The 18,924-nt window shown below is 37.8% G+C and overlaps 1 protein-coding gene across 1 annotated transcript; it reads right to left on the reverse strand.

Annotated features, from left to right (window-relative positions):
- Positions 1-11,350: 11,350 nt before the first annotated feature.
- On the reverse strand, positions 11,351-17,424 carry MAF (MAF bZIP transcription factor). Its single transcript, XM_072422788.1, has 2 exons — positions 16,050-17,424; positions 11,351-13,115 (listed from the first exon to the last, which is right to left on the reverse strand). The coding sequence occupies exons 1-2, from the start codon at positions 17,084-17,086 to the stop codon at positions 13,109-13,111; spliced, it is 1,044 nt and encodes a 347-aa protein (XP_072278889.1). The 5' UTR covers positions 17,087-17,424; the 3' UTR covers positions 11,351-13,108.
- Between the last annotated feature and the right edge of the window lie 1,500 nt (positions 17,425-18,924).

Here is an 18,924-nt window from a genome sequence, read left to right on the forward strand (position 1 = left end):
TACTAAAAATATTGTGCAAATATAAAGCTTCAAGATTTATTTTTCAGACACACTCCGTGCAGTTCTAGCGGTCTGCTTACATCTTTATGTTTTCAGAAACACCTAATGCAGCTTTTTTTTACCTGTTCAATTCAATATCCAGGAACAATCCATGCAGCTTCTGGCAGTCTAAATATTTAACATCTAGACACACTTCATGCAGATTTTCTGCCTAATTCAGCTTTGTCACAAACTCCATGCAGCTGTCTGCTTAGTTTACCAACGTACACACATACACTCCATGCAGCTTATAGCTGGGCCCCTTACGTGCAGCTCCTATATGTCATATTTATTCTTCAACTTCCAGACTTGGTGTTTGCAAGCTCCTTTCTACTTAAGTGTTGGTTCAGATGGGTGGTGGGAAAAGCGATTCCCAGGGGTTGGCACCTTGGCAACCACTTGCCCCCCTAGCCACTGCGGTAGGTAAAGAACCAGCATTTCAACATTTTACAGTGGGTGCCTGGAGAAGTAATGAACTGCTCACTGCTGCCCTCATTCTTTCTTATGGGTAATTGCAGTTGAGAGACTACATGTAATGACCGTGGGTGTGGTCCACAGGTGTGAGGAAGCGGGAAGCACACCACAACCTCACCGCTTGTCTGAACCAGCCCTTACTGATTTACAACAAGACACACTCCATGCATTTACAGAAGTCAATGTAAAGAACTTCCCAATTATAATAATTACAATAAAGCAGAATTTTATATCTTGGGTATTGGAAGTAGCAGAGAAATATCAGGTTTTGTTCCAGAGCTGACAATATATGTTAATAAAATCATTTTTAGGAGGAGGAGTTTTTAATTACATTTACTTAATGTTTAAAATTTGTTCTATTAAAATTGTGATTTTTGTTTTAATTTATTTGCCATTAATACTTTATGTTTTATAATATAGTGTTTTATTATTATTTCATTATTTATTTTTATTTCTTTTATTTAACTACTAGTAAAATTATTATTATTACTAGTACTAATATTACAATGGGGTTGGCATAGAAAATTCATTTCTGTTATTATGTAGTCTATGTTGTGGTTGATTTGTTAAGCAGAGTAGAAGCTGAGCTTAGTAAATAAGGTGGGGCTGTATTTCACTAATTGTGCGCTTCTTTTTTTCCCCCTATGCTTAAGCATTTCAAATGAACACAAAATTGCCTGATTTGTAAACTTATATTTAACCTATAAGATACCAAATTTTATGCTACTCAAAAAAACATCACTACCTGTCTAAGTTTGCACCAAATACACCCAGACAGGCACAGATAGCAATAAAGTGGACCTGTCCCCTAGAAATACTACACAAACCATTGCTTCCATAAAGAAGCAGATGAATAAAGAGAACTGCACAATGGAAGCCCACAGACCCAGGGCACAATTATTATTATTATGAATAAACTGTATTTATATAGCACCAACATATTATGCAGCGCTGTACATTAAATGGTGGTTGGCCAACGGATACAAACAATAACACAGGAGGAGAGGATCCTGCCAAGAAAAGCTTACAATCTAATTTACATGCAAACAATGACTTTCTTCAAACCAATGTTCGGACCCGACCTCAAACTACCCCATACTCTGTGACACTGGGGCTACAGCTGTAAGTAGGTTTTATTTGAGGGGGGGGGGGGGTGTCAACACAGCAGACCCTGATTATTAATGCAAACAGAACATTAAAACAACTTGTGTTTGTCTGTCGACTGTCATTTTTATGAACAGTCCAGGATTTATTCTTCCTATATCTGCAGATATTCTGCAATCCTTATCATCATATATGCAAGTTTTAAATTACTTTAATAAATTCTGGAAAAGTTCTGTGTCTCCTCCATAAAAATCCTTGTTCTGAAACTCCTAATTTTTGGGTGACAACACCCTATTGTGCTTCTGCATTGTCACCCTGTCACACGATCTCCCAATAGAGACAACAAGTAACACACATTGCAAAGACATGATCGTCTGTTGTCACCAAACAGGAAACACAAATGGCAGCATGTAGACAATGCAATGCAAGTGCAGGAGATCAGTGTTGTCCATATGCAATAAAAAAAAAGATACAAACGGCATTGTATTTTTTTAAATAGCATTTTAAATACTATACTGTGCTTTTCATTATAAATGTCTGGTAGGAGTAACCTCTTAGGGTCCATTCACACATATGCAGTGCATGTGTATAGATGAGCATTTAGGGTAGGGTTACACATACATTTGAATAAGATGTCTAATGTGCCACAACAACAATCAAACCTACACTATTTTAAGAGGGAACCATATAGCAATATAGTAATATACAGCACAAATAATCCCAATTCAATGCAATGGGGGGGCATTAAAATGAATGGCGTCTCTTCACTCTTGAAGGTGAACCCACGCCTCCTCTAGTGTCCCTAACATCTCTAATGTAATATTTAAACATGTTAAAATCATCATAGCAATAAACATTATTACTAATTGGTTACCAATGCTTACTGTCATTTGGTGCAATTTTAAGTGGCTGGGTGGAGAGAATTAGTTTGATGTATTAAAGGGAGTAGAGAATATTCACATAGCAAATGTGGGTTTATTATGTAACATAATTGTTTGTATATAAGAAGAACTCCTTTATATAGACAATCATGTGCAAAATATTATTTATATGTTTATATAATATATTTATCATATTGTATTACATATTATTAGATAGCATTATAGAATAAAGGGGATTTACATTGGGGATATAGCATTGTTTGATTTGTATATTATCTCCGAATTCTATAGTGTATATTGTATTATATATTATTATATTGTATTATATTGTTTTGCCATTACCAACATACACATTGACAAGTGAACAGCTCCTGCTCCTATAGTAAATTCCCTCCAATTCTTCAGGTTCACAGTATTCAGAACAGTGAATTCTGCTTTAAATCTTATTTTGTAAATGTAAAAATAATTAAAAAAAACTTAACAAAATTTCTTATATTTTAAATGATATCGAATTGTGCAGAAATAATACACATTCAGTACTATAACTTGCCAAAAAAAAAAACACAGACTAGTATAAGAAGAGCTCCACGTAACTGGCAACTATTCCAGCTGCAGACACAGAGCAAAGTTTTCAGGTCTTGTTCCTGGAAATTTGTGTCGCTGGAAATATCCTGGAGTTTAAACACGCATCCATTGCACAATACCATTCATTTTTTAGAACATTACATTCAGTTCTCACCATTGGGCCTCATATTATTTGTAAATGAAATAAATGTGCTGAAATCTTATATAGGAATTAAAAAGGTATAAAAAATAAATATTACTTATTTTTAAAATATACAGCTCTTTTTAAAATAATACCTGCTGATCCTGCAATGGAGGTTATAGAGTGACAACGCTCTGGCCCTGTCTCTAAATTGTGTGCCTGTGTTGCCACATGGGATTCCTATCCAGAAGTGCCCATTTTAAAGCAAATTGTGGCTGATTTATCAAAGACTGCAAACTTAGGAAATTATAAAGCTGCAAAAAATGCTCGGGGAATTCATGTTGCAAAGGATATCCAATCACTTGCAAGGAAATGTAAGAGAAAGTATTTTTTGGTAATTCTGTTTTCGTTATTCATGAATATAGAATTACCTTTTGCAAATCTCTTTGCTAAGTTAACTGCCTAAACGTCTTAGTAAATCAGCCTTATTATGCAGCCATGGTCCACCAGTGCAATCATCAGGAAGCCAAACCTATGAATTGCCATGCAGCCATTGCTAGAGTGCGTGTAGACAGGAAGAGGCTGCAGAGAAAATAGGAGATCAGCTGCACTTATATACCAAAAGATAAAAAAGGTGAAAACAAGTATTTTATTAACACAGCCCAAAATGATTGTTCATGCTATGCAGAGCTTATTGAAAGTCACTGCCATTTATTTATTTAATGTTAGAATTGCCACTCTGTGCTGAATGTTTAGCACACTATTATGGATAAAATATAAAATCTATGTATTTTATAATCCACCTATATGTTCATACATACACCTACAAGCACAGGCACGCAGGAAGTATGAGCTAGTGATTAGAGGCTCGGGGCTCCTTCTGATACGTCTGTTCTATACCTAGTGCCTGTTACATCAGTATGCAAGCGATGGCACTGGTTAACACCATTTCCTCTGCAGATTGATATCACACGAGGAGAACACAGTCGCTTTATCTAAAACTGCACGTCTAGAAAAGTAGAACTGTCAGGCTTACATAATAAGTCACAAAACAATTTGTAGATCATTATTGTGTATTTATATAGGACTGATATATTACACAACATTTTATAAAGTCCATAGACAGGTAACTAATTGTGCCCTTGGAGGAGCTTACAATCTAATGTCCCTACCAAATTTCCAAACATATTCCAATGTCTCTAACATAGTCCAAGGAGCTACGGTTTAATGTTCCTATTATACTCCAATGTCCTTATCATAGTCCAATGTTCCTACCATACTCCAATGCTCCAAATATATTTCAATGTCCTTATCGTAGTCTAATGTCCCTATTATACTCCAATGTTCCAAACATATTCCAATGTCCCTAACATAGTCCAAGGAGCTACGGTTTAATGTCCCTATTATACTCCAATGTCATTATCATAGTCCAATGTTCCTACCATACTCCAATGCTCCAAATATATTTCAATGTCCTTATCGTAATCTAATGTCCCTAATATACTCCAATGTTCCAAACATACTTCAATGTCCCTATCATAGTCAAATGTTCCTATCATACTCCAATGCTCCAAATATATTTCAATGTCCTTATCGTAATCTAATGTCCCTAATATACTCCAATGTTCCAAACATACTTCAATGTCCCTATCATAGTCAAATGTTCCTATCATACTCCAATGCTCCAAATATATTTCAATGTCCTTATCGTAGTCTTATGTCCCTAACATAGTCCATGGAGCTACAGTCTAATGTCCCTATTATAGTTCCGTCCAGAGTTCTTACGATACATTAATGTCTTTAACATAGTCCAATGTTTCTACCAAACCCTAATGTCCCTAACAAAATCCAATGTACCTAATGCAGTCCAACATTCCTTCCACAGTCTTATGTCCTCATCATAGTCTATTGCCCTTAACATAGTCCAATGTCCCTTCCATAACCTAATGTCCCTAACATAGTCCAATGTTCTTACTGAGTCCTAATGTCCCTAACAAAATCCAATGTACCTAACACATTCCAATGTCCTTGCCACAGTCCAACTTTCCTACCATAGTCTATTGTCCCTATTATAGTCTAGAGTCCTGTCTATAGTCTAAGACCAATTTTGGTAAAGCCAATTACCCTACCACATTGGGATGTGGGTGGAAACCAATGCAAACACATAAACTCCATGCAGGGAGTGTCCAGGAATATTAACCTACTGCTGTAAGGAGTGCTAGCCTTTTAGCCAATAACAATTAGGCAAACCAATAATCAGATTTGGTTCCAATTATCTGTTCTTGACAGTGGACTATACCAGTGTTGTGTCATTGGTCCTCTTAGAAAAAAGCAAAATATATTTCTGCACTGTATCCTATATTAACGGTGGGTATTCAATATTTTAAAATCTGAAGCTTATATTAATAACTATATAATAAAATTCCTCCTAGAGGTGACACTGCTCTGCCACTGCCTCCTATTCGTGCTCCAGACTAGTGACACGGGTTACTGATGAGGATTATAAGTGGCTGCTTGAGAACACATGGCACAGACAAGGTCTAACATCGGTAAACTCGGCTTGAGAAATTCCATGCAATAGTAATTATATACAAAATAGACAAAAAAGACTGCAAATGATCAACAACACCATACGGTTTTTCCTATTTTTCCAAATAGGAGAAAGCAAGTTTTTACGTTTTAAAAATATATCAGATTATGATGTACATTGCACAAATAACTATTATTATTATATTATTATTATAAACTATTACTATTCAAAAGGCTCTAGTTTCCCAAAATTCACATAAGATCTAATTAAAACAAATGGGTGAATCTTAGCTAAAAGTCGACTCTTGATAAATAGACCCATTAAGGTTTACATCTGTTTTAAAGACTTTATGTCACTGACCATTTGGTTAAAAATACTTTAACCACTGGTTGGTTTTTACTCCGTAAAGTAAAGGCCTATATATTTTTTTACTTTCTTTAGACGTAGAAGATTCATCGGCTTGATTCCATATTAGATCATTTATTATCAGGATCCTCAGCCGAAAGACAGAATTTATATGTTTTCATACTTCATAGCTTTCTGCTATGTTACATATTGAGAACTATTAAAAATTGAATGCGGCACAGGACTAGGGTACTGAAAAACGTGCAGACCGCTAACCAAGAAACATGGGTGGTGAGAGCTGCACCAATGTGCTCCCCATTGGGAAATGATAAGACCAGGTGCTCTTGGTTGACCTGGTTCAGATGTTAAGTTAAGGTACGGGTGTGAAGAAGAAAGGGAACAATCACCGATCAGTCTCAAAGACCTTCCGGTGTGTTGGAACTGCTCAGCTTGCAGTAATGAGTGCTTCTAAAGCTTACAAGTGCTCATTATTGCTCAAGAGTTAAACTCTACACTGCCTTGGCGTCTCAAGTGATGCTCAAACCGATTCAGTTGTGCAAAGCTGGCCTTACTTGTTTCCTGTAAGGCCTATTCACCTTTCTCTGTGTGATACCAGTGTATCCTTTCTTGGTTCATTTTGTGACTTTGTCAATCTCAAACCATTGCAGAATATGTTGATCAGATACAAAAAGGACATAAAAAGTGCCTTGAAATGGTATTTGATGCAATGATTATGACCACCGATTACATTAGAACGCGAGAACACTTTTCACATTTCTTCGTTGTTTAGGGAAAAACAAAACATGGTAATACCTAAAACCCTTAGCTGCTGCAGTTTTAAATACATATTGCTGTAATATAATACAAACTTGCAAATACTGCCACCTAAAATGAATATTTTATATGCTTTAAGAAGAGCTTGCAAATGAAAATTCTCCAAAACTATGTAAAAATGTAGTATGGTAAAGCGAGTAATTGTGTACAAGGAAAAAGTTAACACATTGCACTCTCCGATGCGGCTTACTGCATAAAAAAGATTCCCTCTGATTACCCCTATTAGAAATGTCACCTTACTGGCAGGTAGGTGTTATAATATTAATAATATTATATTATTAAAATTCAACCTGGATCCTACCACCATTTTTCTCTATTGGCAAAATTCCAGATGAGAAAATCCAATAGACATGGACTTTATGCGGGAATCAAAGTACAAAATTGTTAATCTACATTTAAATAAAATATATTCCAAAAGGAGGATCAACCAAAAGTCAACACCAATGCAGTTTTTAAAGAAGGAATAAAGACGGTCCCAAATCCAAAAATAATTGCAAAGAACAAAGATTCTTCCTAAAAAGACACACACAATATAAATGTGAATAAATATAAATAAATATATATATATATATATATATATATATATATATATATATATACTCATATATAAATCTACAAGTAAATGAACAGCCGTAAATTACAATCTGTTCACTGTTCAGAATTAGTTATGGAAATGAAGAAACCTTGAGGGAGGCCAACTATAGGTGGCTTTAGCCATTTGCTTATCAAATTCTTTTAATGGGTTCATAAAAGTAATCACACACAAGAGGGCTTATTTCCACCTCTGTGTGTACAAGGAAGACACAAGGGTAAATGTAGACATGAATTAAGCATTAAACACTTGACTTGCTTGAATTGTAATCTTCATAACCCTGCACCCCGCTCCCTGTCATCCGCCTAATATTAATCTCTAGGCTGACACGAGCCAGCCAGACACGTTCCTGCATAAAATAAATATTGATTTAATTTACAGTACATATTAACAGGTTTATATTTGAAACTACTTAAGTAGCAATGTCAATAGCAGCCCGGCTCTAGCTAATTTTTCACCTGTTTTATTTATTCTATGAATGTATTTATTGCCGACAAATTTTACAGTTCCTTACTATTCACAGATATCCCTCTGTATGCCTTTCCCTGTTCCAAGCGTCGAAAAAAATAATTACAGTTGCATTCTCTTTTATGTTTTTCAGAGTAAAATATACATAGAAGAAAGCCTGTAATAATTAAAAAGGGTTAAAATAAACATTTCTAAGGGGGAGTAAAAGAGGAAGAAGAATAATAAACACAAATCGATGCATAAACTGACAGCATATAGGATTGTTGATTTTTCTTGAATTATATTATTATATATTTTTAATAGTATTATTTACTGTTGTTGGAAATAAAATAATAATAAAGTTATTAAAAAGTTAGTAAATAAATAAATGTGTTTTTAAACAAACCCACATTTTAGGAACAACAAGCCAAACAAAATACCATCTCTGAGTGTACAAACTCTTCATCTTTCCACCTCTTAAAAATCATACTGAAATGAAATCGGAAAAATACATTTGGTTTGGGTGCTTGCACATTTGGGCTGGCATGCCAAGCTGTCAGATGTTAAGATGGAATTTTGTCTAAAAGAAAAAAGCAAGGGGGGAGAAAAAGTACATTTTTTTTCTAATCTGTTAAACTGTTTTACAACAGCTGCACAGTCTTAAAATATGTCTGTTGCAAATGGTAAGTTATTTGCGGAAAATAAATACAAAAAGGTTATTTTGCTGCCATAAGTTTGGCTGATCTCCAGGACTCCTAAGCAGGTGTTGCTTAACAGGACTTTAAATTAACCGTGTTAGTTATTTTATTTACAAAAACGGATTTCTTTTTTTTTAAATTACGCAGAGAGCAATCCATGCATTTGAAAAGATCATTGTAATGTACTTATACATAATTTACGAACGCAGCGCAGGACGTCAAGAATATTTCATATGGCATTTGTGTTCAAGGATGATTCCCAAATATTGCAAATATTACTATTCAAAATTTAGAGTTGCTGCAGACATCGTAACAAATGTCTGGTTTAAAATGGCACCAACATACGCCAGCGAAATGTATTTTTTACGCTGATAAATGTATTAGGCTATCAATCATTTTATATGTATATAGTTTTTCAACCATCAGCGCCTAACATCTTTTTTTGTTGTTAACTTCAGACTAAATAATTATTATATACTTCTTAATAAAGTTTGGCTTTGTGCAGAGCTTAGATTCAGCAGTCCACTTTAAAACGAGTCAATTTATTATACTGATAAAAATATATATATAAAACTAACCAACTCCACGATTAATCTCATTCTTCCTACCAAAGCAGACGGAGTCAAACGTGTAAATCCAAATTTGATTGCTGAAAATCATAAATCCTGCAGTTGATCGCGTGGGCGTGCGTGACACTAAACATGTTTATTTTATTTGTCATTGTCCTTCATAAACAAGCTTCTGTCACTGAGTAGCGCTGTATGATTGGGAACTATGGCAAAAATCATAAATAATTCATAAGACATATGTGCATATATAAGCTCGCAGATCATGTATCACAGCAGGCACTGTATGGTCTAAGAGCAATGGGTATGGGGAATTATGGCAGGTTCATATTAGGTGAGCAAGGCAAGTGTGCAGCCTATTCCTTCACCTCTTCTAATAGAAACAAAGCATGCACATTGCCAAATGCTGCATATGGATTCCCTATAGGGCTACATATCCTCTGATATCAGTCATCACACAGTCCATAGATCACCATAGACATCTCTAAACTAAGCTGTGCACATACATACTTGGTGATGCTGTTTTTGCAATGCAATACCCAACAGATACCCTAATTCTTAAAGCTCTGCAACTTTAACTTTGCATTTTTAGAGTATTTACGGGCTTAATACAAATAACCTTCAAGGGTTAAGCAAAAGAAAAACATGAAGGTCGCAGGAACATATTTTGCAACTTTATGTACTTAAGATAAGAGCTAGCCAGTAAAGGAAAATAATCACAGCTTATGTCTGAGGGGACAGATGTTTGCTGAAATTATTACCCCACCTCCCCCCATCTTTAAACGCCGCATGGTTTAGATTGGCTTCATTTGTATAACTTCAAAGCACCAGCGTTGAGCGTTATGGAGTGATCTTTTTGGTTTCAGCAAACTAGGGGTTAACCGGTTCAGTTTATACAATTTCACAGCTTATCCTGATAGATGCCCAGTTCTACCAACTTCACTGACTGTGTCCTCTACACTTGTGCAGAAGCTACAGGAGGACATTTAACCCTTTCACAGCTGGTGCAAAGCACTAACAGCTGCAGATCCAAAGGCTGCAGCATCAAACGTGCAGCACATAGGCCAAGCTATATGCGTCCAGGATGAGACAGCAACATTCAAACAAACCATTACCTAATTTACCAAAAGATTACTTTTTATGGTATCTAGGATGGCAAGGTATTTTTGCATATTTAAATATTCCAAATCATTTTCTGTTGAGTATAGATTAACTAGAATAGGAACTTAAATTAACTGGAATACAGGTCTGTAATCATTATCCAAAAAGCAGAGTAACACAAAAGGTCAGAAGTCAAAGGGTGATAGTTCGGTGAGGATTAGAAAACCAATGGACTTTTTAGTTTTGGCAGGAGGGTAAATATGATCATGGTAAGAAAAAGCTATATATATATATATATATATATATATATATATATATATATATATATATAAACACACACTCATATATATAAATATACATACATATATATGTCTGTGTTAATAAGGTCATGCTGGCTGGGAAATATTAAACCACGTATCTATAGTGCATGAAATGAAAATGAAGCCCCGAACTAGGTATCCTATTCCTTATGTCAAAAGATTGATATGTGATCATGACATTAATTACTGCTGCAATTAGCTTTCCTTTCAAAGTTTGTCGCTGCTTAGTCGGTCCTTACCAGCACGCTCTGTCTATAGTTATTGACACCGTTCTCTGCAAAGCACATTGTCTTTTAGCTTTTAAAAAAATAATAATGCAAAGTGCACTTCCTAAGGAATAAAAACTAAATTCAATGCATGTGTAGGCTGATTTAGGAAGGATTGTCCTGAAGCAGTCAAGCAAGGCAAAGAACTGACAATGACATTGCAGAGAGGTGGAAAGAGTTATTAGACATGATGAAGTCTGAGTGGGGAGATCATATTTAAAGGACAAAAGAGTTATGGGACTAAAATAGGGGAACATTCATCAAATTAATAAAAGAATCACTATATCCTACAGGTCAAAATTTGTTTGTTGCTGTCAAGCATACCCCAAAATTCTGGTTATTTTGACACCATAATTAGCCATCTCCTGCACACCATGTGCCCCCTGCAAATTCTATTTAAAAAAATGAACAGCCCCCCTTTTTTAAAATCATACCTCAATGCAAACACAGAATCAAAAACTGCAGTTTATTATTGTAATTATTTTTTTTTCTTTTGATATGACCATAGGACGTGAAATGACAGAGCACAAAATACAACACGTTTCGTTAGTAACTCAAAATATAAAAAAAATTTTGCACAGCAAAATATGAATAGGAAAACAAACAAACAAAAAAATAACATTATATAGCTGACAATGATTTCTATGTATTATGGATAAGTTTACGTTCATTTTTTTGTAAAAAGACATGTTATCAGTCCCTGATAATACAATTTCCTGGTTATTGCATTTTTAAGACTTGTGAGATTTGTGAAGCTACAGAAGATCCAGTTCTGCATCACAATATTAAACTGTAAATAATAAAAAAAAGAACGATCTGCATTGTTTTAAAAAGTGTGCAGTAATGCCAAGGTTTTTTTTTCTTTATAACTGCATCAATTTTGTATTAGCGTTCTAAAACAAATTTGCATTTTATTATATGCTTGCAGGTTATATCTTAGTGCAATTCAGTCCCAAATACTTCAATTTAATAAAAAATACAAAAAAAAAAATAAAATAAAAACAGACACTTTTGCATGCATCTACCCCTCTGATATACATAAGGCTACCTACCCTTTTTAATACTTTGGTTTTAAAATACAGTCAGTGGTAAAGCTTGGGTTTTTTTTTTTATTTTGTAACACATACTCAACTTATATTTAAGTTGCAAGCACGCGCGTTGGAAGCTACCTACCATTCCTAACCCCCTTTCAACGTCACGACAGTGAACAACTTAGTGCATCATCAGTAAATTATACAACATCTAAAATGGGTCTAACTTGTTCCATTAAGACTAAGACATTCCTTTTTCTGTTACATTTAAGAAGTGCTTACAAATTCTATGGAAATTAAAATGATGAAAGGAACTACAACCCCATAGCATTACACATTTGACAGCAACCAAATGCAAAAAAAGGGTATTATCTTTCTTTCTTTCTTTTAATAAAATTTAAGATCGTCATTAGCTCACAACATTTAGTCCCAAGTTACTGAAAGTTGTATATTGCTAAATTTTGCCATAGGAAAAAAAATCCATTTTGCCATTTTTTGGAGGAAAAGCAATCAGTGCATTTTAAAACAACAATAATGACATTTTGCATATAAGGAAAAAAAGAAAAAAAAGCATTGTTTATTTCTCTAGCGGATGCAAATGTTAAGGGAAGATCTAGATTGCACTTTTTTGTCTTTGAAGTGATGAGTAACAAAAAATAATAATGGATGTCATGCCATATTTTGTCCAGAAGTCCATTTTCCAAGCAAAAAGAAAAAACAAAACAAAAAAAATAATTATACCATACATGTCCAGCATGCAGGGCCTTCTTAATAATATATTGTCTATTTTTTTCCATAAAGTCTTATGACATTTACAGTTCTTTGTTGCCAAGACATAACAGCAAGCACAATGCATGAGATGAGCATGGATTTTTAATGGCAGGCCAGTTTCAGTCATTCTGGGCCATACAGTCACATGAAAAACTGAAGTTTGGATGAAGGCTTCATTTTGGCAGGTTGCTTTACACGTCATCTCCTCTTATTGTTTTTTTTTTTTTTCGTGTATATTTTTTTTTTTAAAGTCAGCAACTCTCAAAATGATGAATTCAGCGACAGTCTAAAAATTCACATTTTTTTTATTTTTTTTTATTGCAAGCTCATATGAAGGACTCGGGATGGCAACAATTCTGCTTTTTCTCTTTCTTTCTGTCTTTGACACAGCAAGCTCATAAACTCATGACCTTAAAAACAAAACAAAATAGGAAACGTAAAGCGGATGGTATTATAGAGTAATCTTCATATGAGTGCAAATGAATTGAATAGGTGTAAGGCAAGCTCAGAAAAGCATGGAAGGAATGCAGTATAGAAATACCTAAAAAAAATCCCCTTATCTCTGCAAAATGATATTAAATAAAAAGAAACTTATCTGTAAACACTTCAAAGTTTCTTGTACAGTGATTTCTATGCCAGTTCAAACAATACCCTAAATCAAAGTGGCACATCATTTCCTTCCTTTTTTTTTTTCTTTTGCACAATTGATACAATATATCGCCATTATATCTGGGATATAAAACATGCCAATGTAATAGCATTGCTTACATTTGTTCATTGCCAAGTGTCTAGCCTGTGATGCAGGTTTAATATGAGCAATTAAAGATTTCATTACAGCTCACTGAAGCAGTTAAGATTGATATCTATCTTATATGGGTTGGTTGCTTGGGTAAAAGTCCTCGAAAACTAAAGCAACTCATTGACAATAGAAAGCAACTGCCAGACTTGTGGCTGTTTCTTTCGTGAGTTTCAAACATTTTTTTTTCTATTGACACTAATGGAGAAATTTGCACGCTTGCAGAATACACACATGTTAATACAGAGAAGGTGCTTCCAGGTACAGGAAACACATGTGTGTTATGGGGCAAGGAAAAGATTGTCTGCTGGGCGGCAAACAGTTGAGAAATATTTTATTTTGGCCATTTTGGTCTGTTGAGAATATCGCTTAATAATAATTGGGATTTAATATGAGTGAATTAATAATCACAAAAGTATTCAGTCTGCCGTCTTAAGTTTAGACTAGAATAGCCAATGTGTGAGTTATATAAAAAGTAGTGTGTGAATGTGGAGATATGGCTAGTTTAAATTAGGCATGAGATTTAAAAAAGGGAAATGATTAATTCATTGACTTTACTTGCTTCTTTATATTAAGAAATGATCAGTTTGTCAACTGCCTCTGCCACCTTCCTGAAAACTAAAGCATAGCTGCCAACCCTTTAAAATGAATTATAGAGGCACCCTGGGGTTAATCTAGTGTAAGTCAAAGGAGAAGAACTAAATAATCCACCTATAAACTATTTATTGCACCAAATAAAGTTAAACTATACGGACATTAATACATTCTAAACACTTACTGACAGTAATAAGTTCAACATCTCATTGATAATAAGAAGAATTAGATTGTGCAGCTTCCTTCCCTTTAAAACTATAGAGAACAGCCTGAAAGATCATCCATGGAAATAAAAGTTTTAGGATTGTCCCTGGAAATTTAAGTAAATTGGTGACTGCCTAAACCTGATTGCTATGCTGAAAGTCCTTCCAACTTTTCAAAGTGCTGTGTTATGGGCATGCAAGACAATGAAATAACAGAAGGAGGCAAGTAAAGCAATTCAGAGGAGAATATTTTTATCTGTTGCCATTATAAGAGGGTTGTGGGACCCTTTAGGGGACACAAGGTTAGGTTATGGCCAGCTAGTTGAGTAGAAGAGGGAAGGATTGGTATCTAGTAAAATGTGGTCATCTCCAGAGACATAAAGCATGCAGGATTTTTTTAAAGCATGGCATGTGAACCAGGAAGGGTTTGAAAATGTCTCACACCAAGTCCTACTGGGAAATAAGTTATTAAATATCTAAATGAGATGTGAATTTTCTGTCCTGTGATGTCTATGGACAAGGACAGGTATTAGAATAGGGGCACCATGTGCACATGGAATGAGTGTAATATAAAGTTTCTAGTTATAAAAAGGGAAATAAGCATGCAAGTTTAATATACAGACAATGAAAAGTTTAGTGAGAATTCCACTCTGGCAATAGTAGAAGACAGCAGGGTAAGTTTCTAGATGAATATGAGATGTGAATTAAACAGTTTTGGGCATGCAGAGTTATTACAACGGGGGCACCCATGGACAAGCAAGGGCTCCACATCTCAATGGGTAGATTAGAAAAGAGTTTAAATCAGATGTTATCTGGAGGTAAAGAGTTACAGAATGGACACCATGTGGGTCAGGAGTTCAGGGACCTTCACCCCTAGGGGCACAAGTTGTGGCACGGTATTCAAGGACTAATGAATGGGTGGAATGGCTTAGTAAAGTCACTCACCCCATGGTGAGGGATTGAAAAGTTATGGCATGGCAGTAGGACACAAGGTAAGGACTATGGATGATAGGAAGGGTTTAATAAGGTGCTTCAATCCATGGGTCAAAGGGATGTTAGGACATGGCCAAAGGACACAAGGTAAGGAAGGGTTTATTAAGGTCCCTCAATCCATGGGTCAAAGGGATGTTAGGACATGGCCAAAGGACTCAAGGTAAGGACCTATAGATGGTAGGAAGGGTTTATTAAGGTCCCTCAATCCATGGGTCAAAGGGATGTTAGCACATGGCCATAGGACTCAAGGTAAGGACCTATAGATGGTAGGAAGGGTTTATTAAGGTCCCTCAATCCATGGGTCATAGGAAAGTTAGGACATGGCCATAAGACTCAATGTAAGGACTCATAGATGGTAGGAAGAGTTCATTAAGGTGCCTCAACCGATGGGCGATAGGAAAGTTTTAGCAGGGCATTAGAACAAGACTCATGGATGGTAACCATAAGTAAAGTCCCTCAAGCCATAAGTCACAGGAAAGTTATGGCATGAGTCTCATGGATGGCATGCAGAGTTTATTAAGGTCCCACACCCCCATGGGCACTGTAGAAGAGTTAATGATGCCAAAGTGAAGGAAATAATAAGTAAACCATGCAAAGTGACTACCATGTGGGTAAGAAAGTGTTTCCTAAGGTCCCACACCCCTATGGCTATGGTAAGAGTGCAGGATGAGTCTGTAGACAAAGTTAGGAAGAAACAGGTCACCCCAACATAGAATGGGCATGAAAAGTTTGGCTCCCTGTCAGAGAAGTTGACTTACATGAAATACTCCGGAGAGGAGGGGTTGTCGCTGTTGCTGGAGCCGTTTTCTCGGAATCCGCTTCCCAGGAGCTTCTCATACTTTTCCTTGTAGGCATCCCTCTCCCGGAGCAGCCTGGAGATCTCCTGCTTGAGGTGCTCTACTTGCTGCAGCAGTTGGTTCTTCTCGGACTCCAGGACGTGTCTCTGCTGCACCCTCTTGAAGCGGCACGACTGGGCATAGCCCCGGTTCTTCAGGGTCCTCCTCTTCTGCTTCAGCCGGATCACCTCCTCCTTGCTCACCCCCCGCAGCTGCCGGTTCAGCTCCCGCACCGACATGGTGACCAGCTGCTCGTCGGAGAAGCGGTCATCGAAGTGCAGGTGGTGATGGTGGTGGTGATGGTGGTGGGGCGCCGGGTGCATCCCGGAGGAGGATGGGGACACTCCGCCACCCCCGGAGGAAGCCGGGACCCCTCCTCCGCCGCTGTGCCCCCCGGGGTGGTGGTGGTGATGGTGGTGATGATGGGGAGCTCCGTTCTGAGCGGCCGCGGCTGCGATGACCGCAGAGACTACCGCGGCGGCGGAACCCAGCTCTTCCCCGGGCATGGCCCCCGAGGAGCCGTACTGCTGGCCGCGGGGGAAGCCATCGTAGCCCTGGAGCTGCGCCTGCTGTTGTTGCTGCTGCTGCTGCTGGGTGTTGCTGCTGATCAGCGCTTCCACCGCGTCCTCCGGGCTGAAGCCCAACGCCTCCGGGTTGATCTGCTGGGGGTAGCCGGTCATCCAGTAGTAATCTTCCAGGTGGCTCTTCTGGTCGCTCCCGGAGCTCGGACTGGGCGCCGAGAAGCTCGGGGAAGGGGGCACCGAACTGCAGGGCGTGCTCATCGGGGTGGAAGATAGCGATCCCCCGGCGATCAGGCGGCCGCACTGGCTGATGATGCGGTCGGTCTCCACCGGCTCCTTTTTCACTTCGAACTTCATCAGATCGAAGTCATTAACATATTCCATGGCCAGGGGACTGGTGGGCAGGTCGGAGCTGCTCATTGCCAGTTCTGATGCCATCCTTCTCACAGTCCTCCACTGGGGTGGCAGGGGGGACACCAGGCTGCTGGGTACGGGCACAGGGTGAGCCAGCTTGGGCAATCGTCTCCCCCCCAAAATCACACAACGACGAAGCGATCACAGCACCCAGGCGCCGATCCGGGCGCTCTCATACATCCCAGCAGCGATCTCGTGTTTTTATTGGCTCGCCTGGTTTTTTTATAATGTCTTTTAACACTTCATCATCGTGAGAAAAGTCCCCGAAAGAAGCGGCGGCACCGGCCGGGACGAGGGGCACCACCGACAAACTCTGCCCGATTTTTTCAGCGATCATTCCGCGGAGCACTTTAAAAGCATTGCTGCGTTTTATAGGCGCTGTGACGTCACAGACCGACTGGCAAATGGACTGGGGACGGCGGGCCAATGGGAGGACGGATCCCCTGGCCTCATTAGCATAATAGTCTATATAAACTTCCAGGAGGGGAGCTGTCAATCAGCGCAGATCAGCTGACTGTCAGCTGGGACCCAACCTGGCTTAACCCTCGCTGGCCCGGTGGTACCCGGGGAAGGCTTTTTGGAATTCGGGGATCACAGGGTTAATGCTGTATTACAGTTAACCCGCTGTGTGCAGGTTGGAGTGCAGGCACAGAGGGAGGCAGCTAGACCCGATCCCCATCCATAGGAGAGGACAGCCAGCAGGGGCAAAGGGGGCAACTTTACTGGCATGGGGGGTGCTGGGCAGACTGTATAGGGGGGTCTGTGTGTTCCAATGTATGCAGGAGAAAGGAAGAAGAGAGAAAAGAGTGCAGGGGGAAGATGAGATTATAGGAGAGAGAAAGCAAGACATATAAGAGAGAGGAGATAAAAGAGAACAAGAGATAGGAGAGAGAAGAGTGAGAAAGGAATGAGAGAAGAGTGCAAGGGTAGGATGAGAATATATAATAATAATTCTAACCATTTTCTGAGATAATAAATAATATTCATTTATTTTTGAGAGAAAGCAGGAAATATGAGAGAGAGAATAATGCAATGGGGAAGATAAGAAGATGGGAGAGACAAGAGAAACAAGAGAGCAATAAGAGAGAAAAGAGTGCAGGGGAAAGATAAGAAGATGGGAGAGAGGAGAGTGAGAAATATTAGAGAGAGAAGAGTGAGAAATATTAGAGAGAGAAGGGGAAGAGGAAAAGATGGGACAGAGAAAAGAGAGGAGCGAAAGAGAGAGACAAGGGGAAGATAAGAGAGAGGAATGAAAGGAGATATTAGCAATAAGAGAGAGCAAGGGATAAAGGATAAATGAGGGAGAAGAACTGAGAATAGGAGAGAAAGAGAGAAGAGGAAAGAAATAAGAGAGAGGAGAGAGAGACATGAGAGAAGAGTGATAAGTAATATGTTGGTGCTATATATACCCCGTTTAATAATAATAATAATAATAAGAGGAAGAAGTGTGAGAGATGAGAGAGACAAAAGGAAAAGAAAAGAGGAGAAAAAGAAAAGAGCACAGAGGGAGAGATGAAACAATGGGAAAGTAGGAGACAAGGGGAAGAGAAGAGAGAGAAATTAAGAGTTTAATAATAATAATAGGAGGAAGAAGTTGATACAGTGAAATTAATAATAAACATGATTTATATAGCACCAACATATTTTGCAGCGCTGTACATTAAATAGGGGTAGCAAATGACAGACAATGACACAGGAGAAGAAGAGTACACTGTCTCGAGGAGCTTACAATCTAATAGATAGAGATTGCACAGGAGAGAGTTCTTTCAAACACATAATAAAGCTAATTTACTAAAGAAGTTGATAATCCTTACTCAATAAATTAAAAATGATTATTTATCAAATCATGATAAAAGCAGACC

The sequence above is a fragment of the Pyxicephalus adspersus genome, chromosome 9 (assembly GCF_032062135.1).
Source record: "Pyxicephalus adspersus chromosome 9, UCB_Pads_2.0, whole genome shotgun sequence".
Lineage (NCBI taxonomy): Eukaryota > Metazoa > Chordata > Amphibia > Anura > Pyxicephalidae > Pyxicephalus > Pyxicephalus adspersus.

What these genes read in the sequence shown, in the direction of transcription:
- MAF (XM_072422788.1), bottom strand. Translation starts at nt 17,086, where the DNA reads ATGGCATCAGAACTGGCAATGAGCAGCTCCGACCTGCCCACCAGTCCC.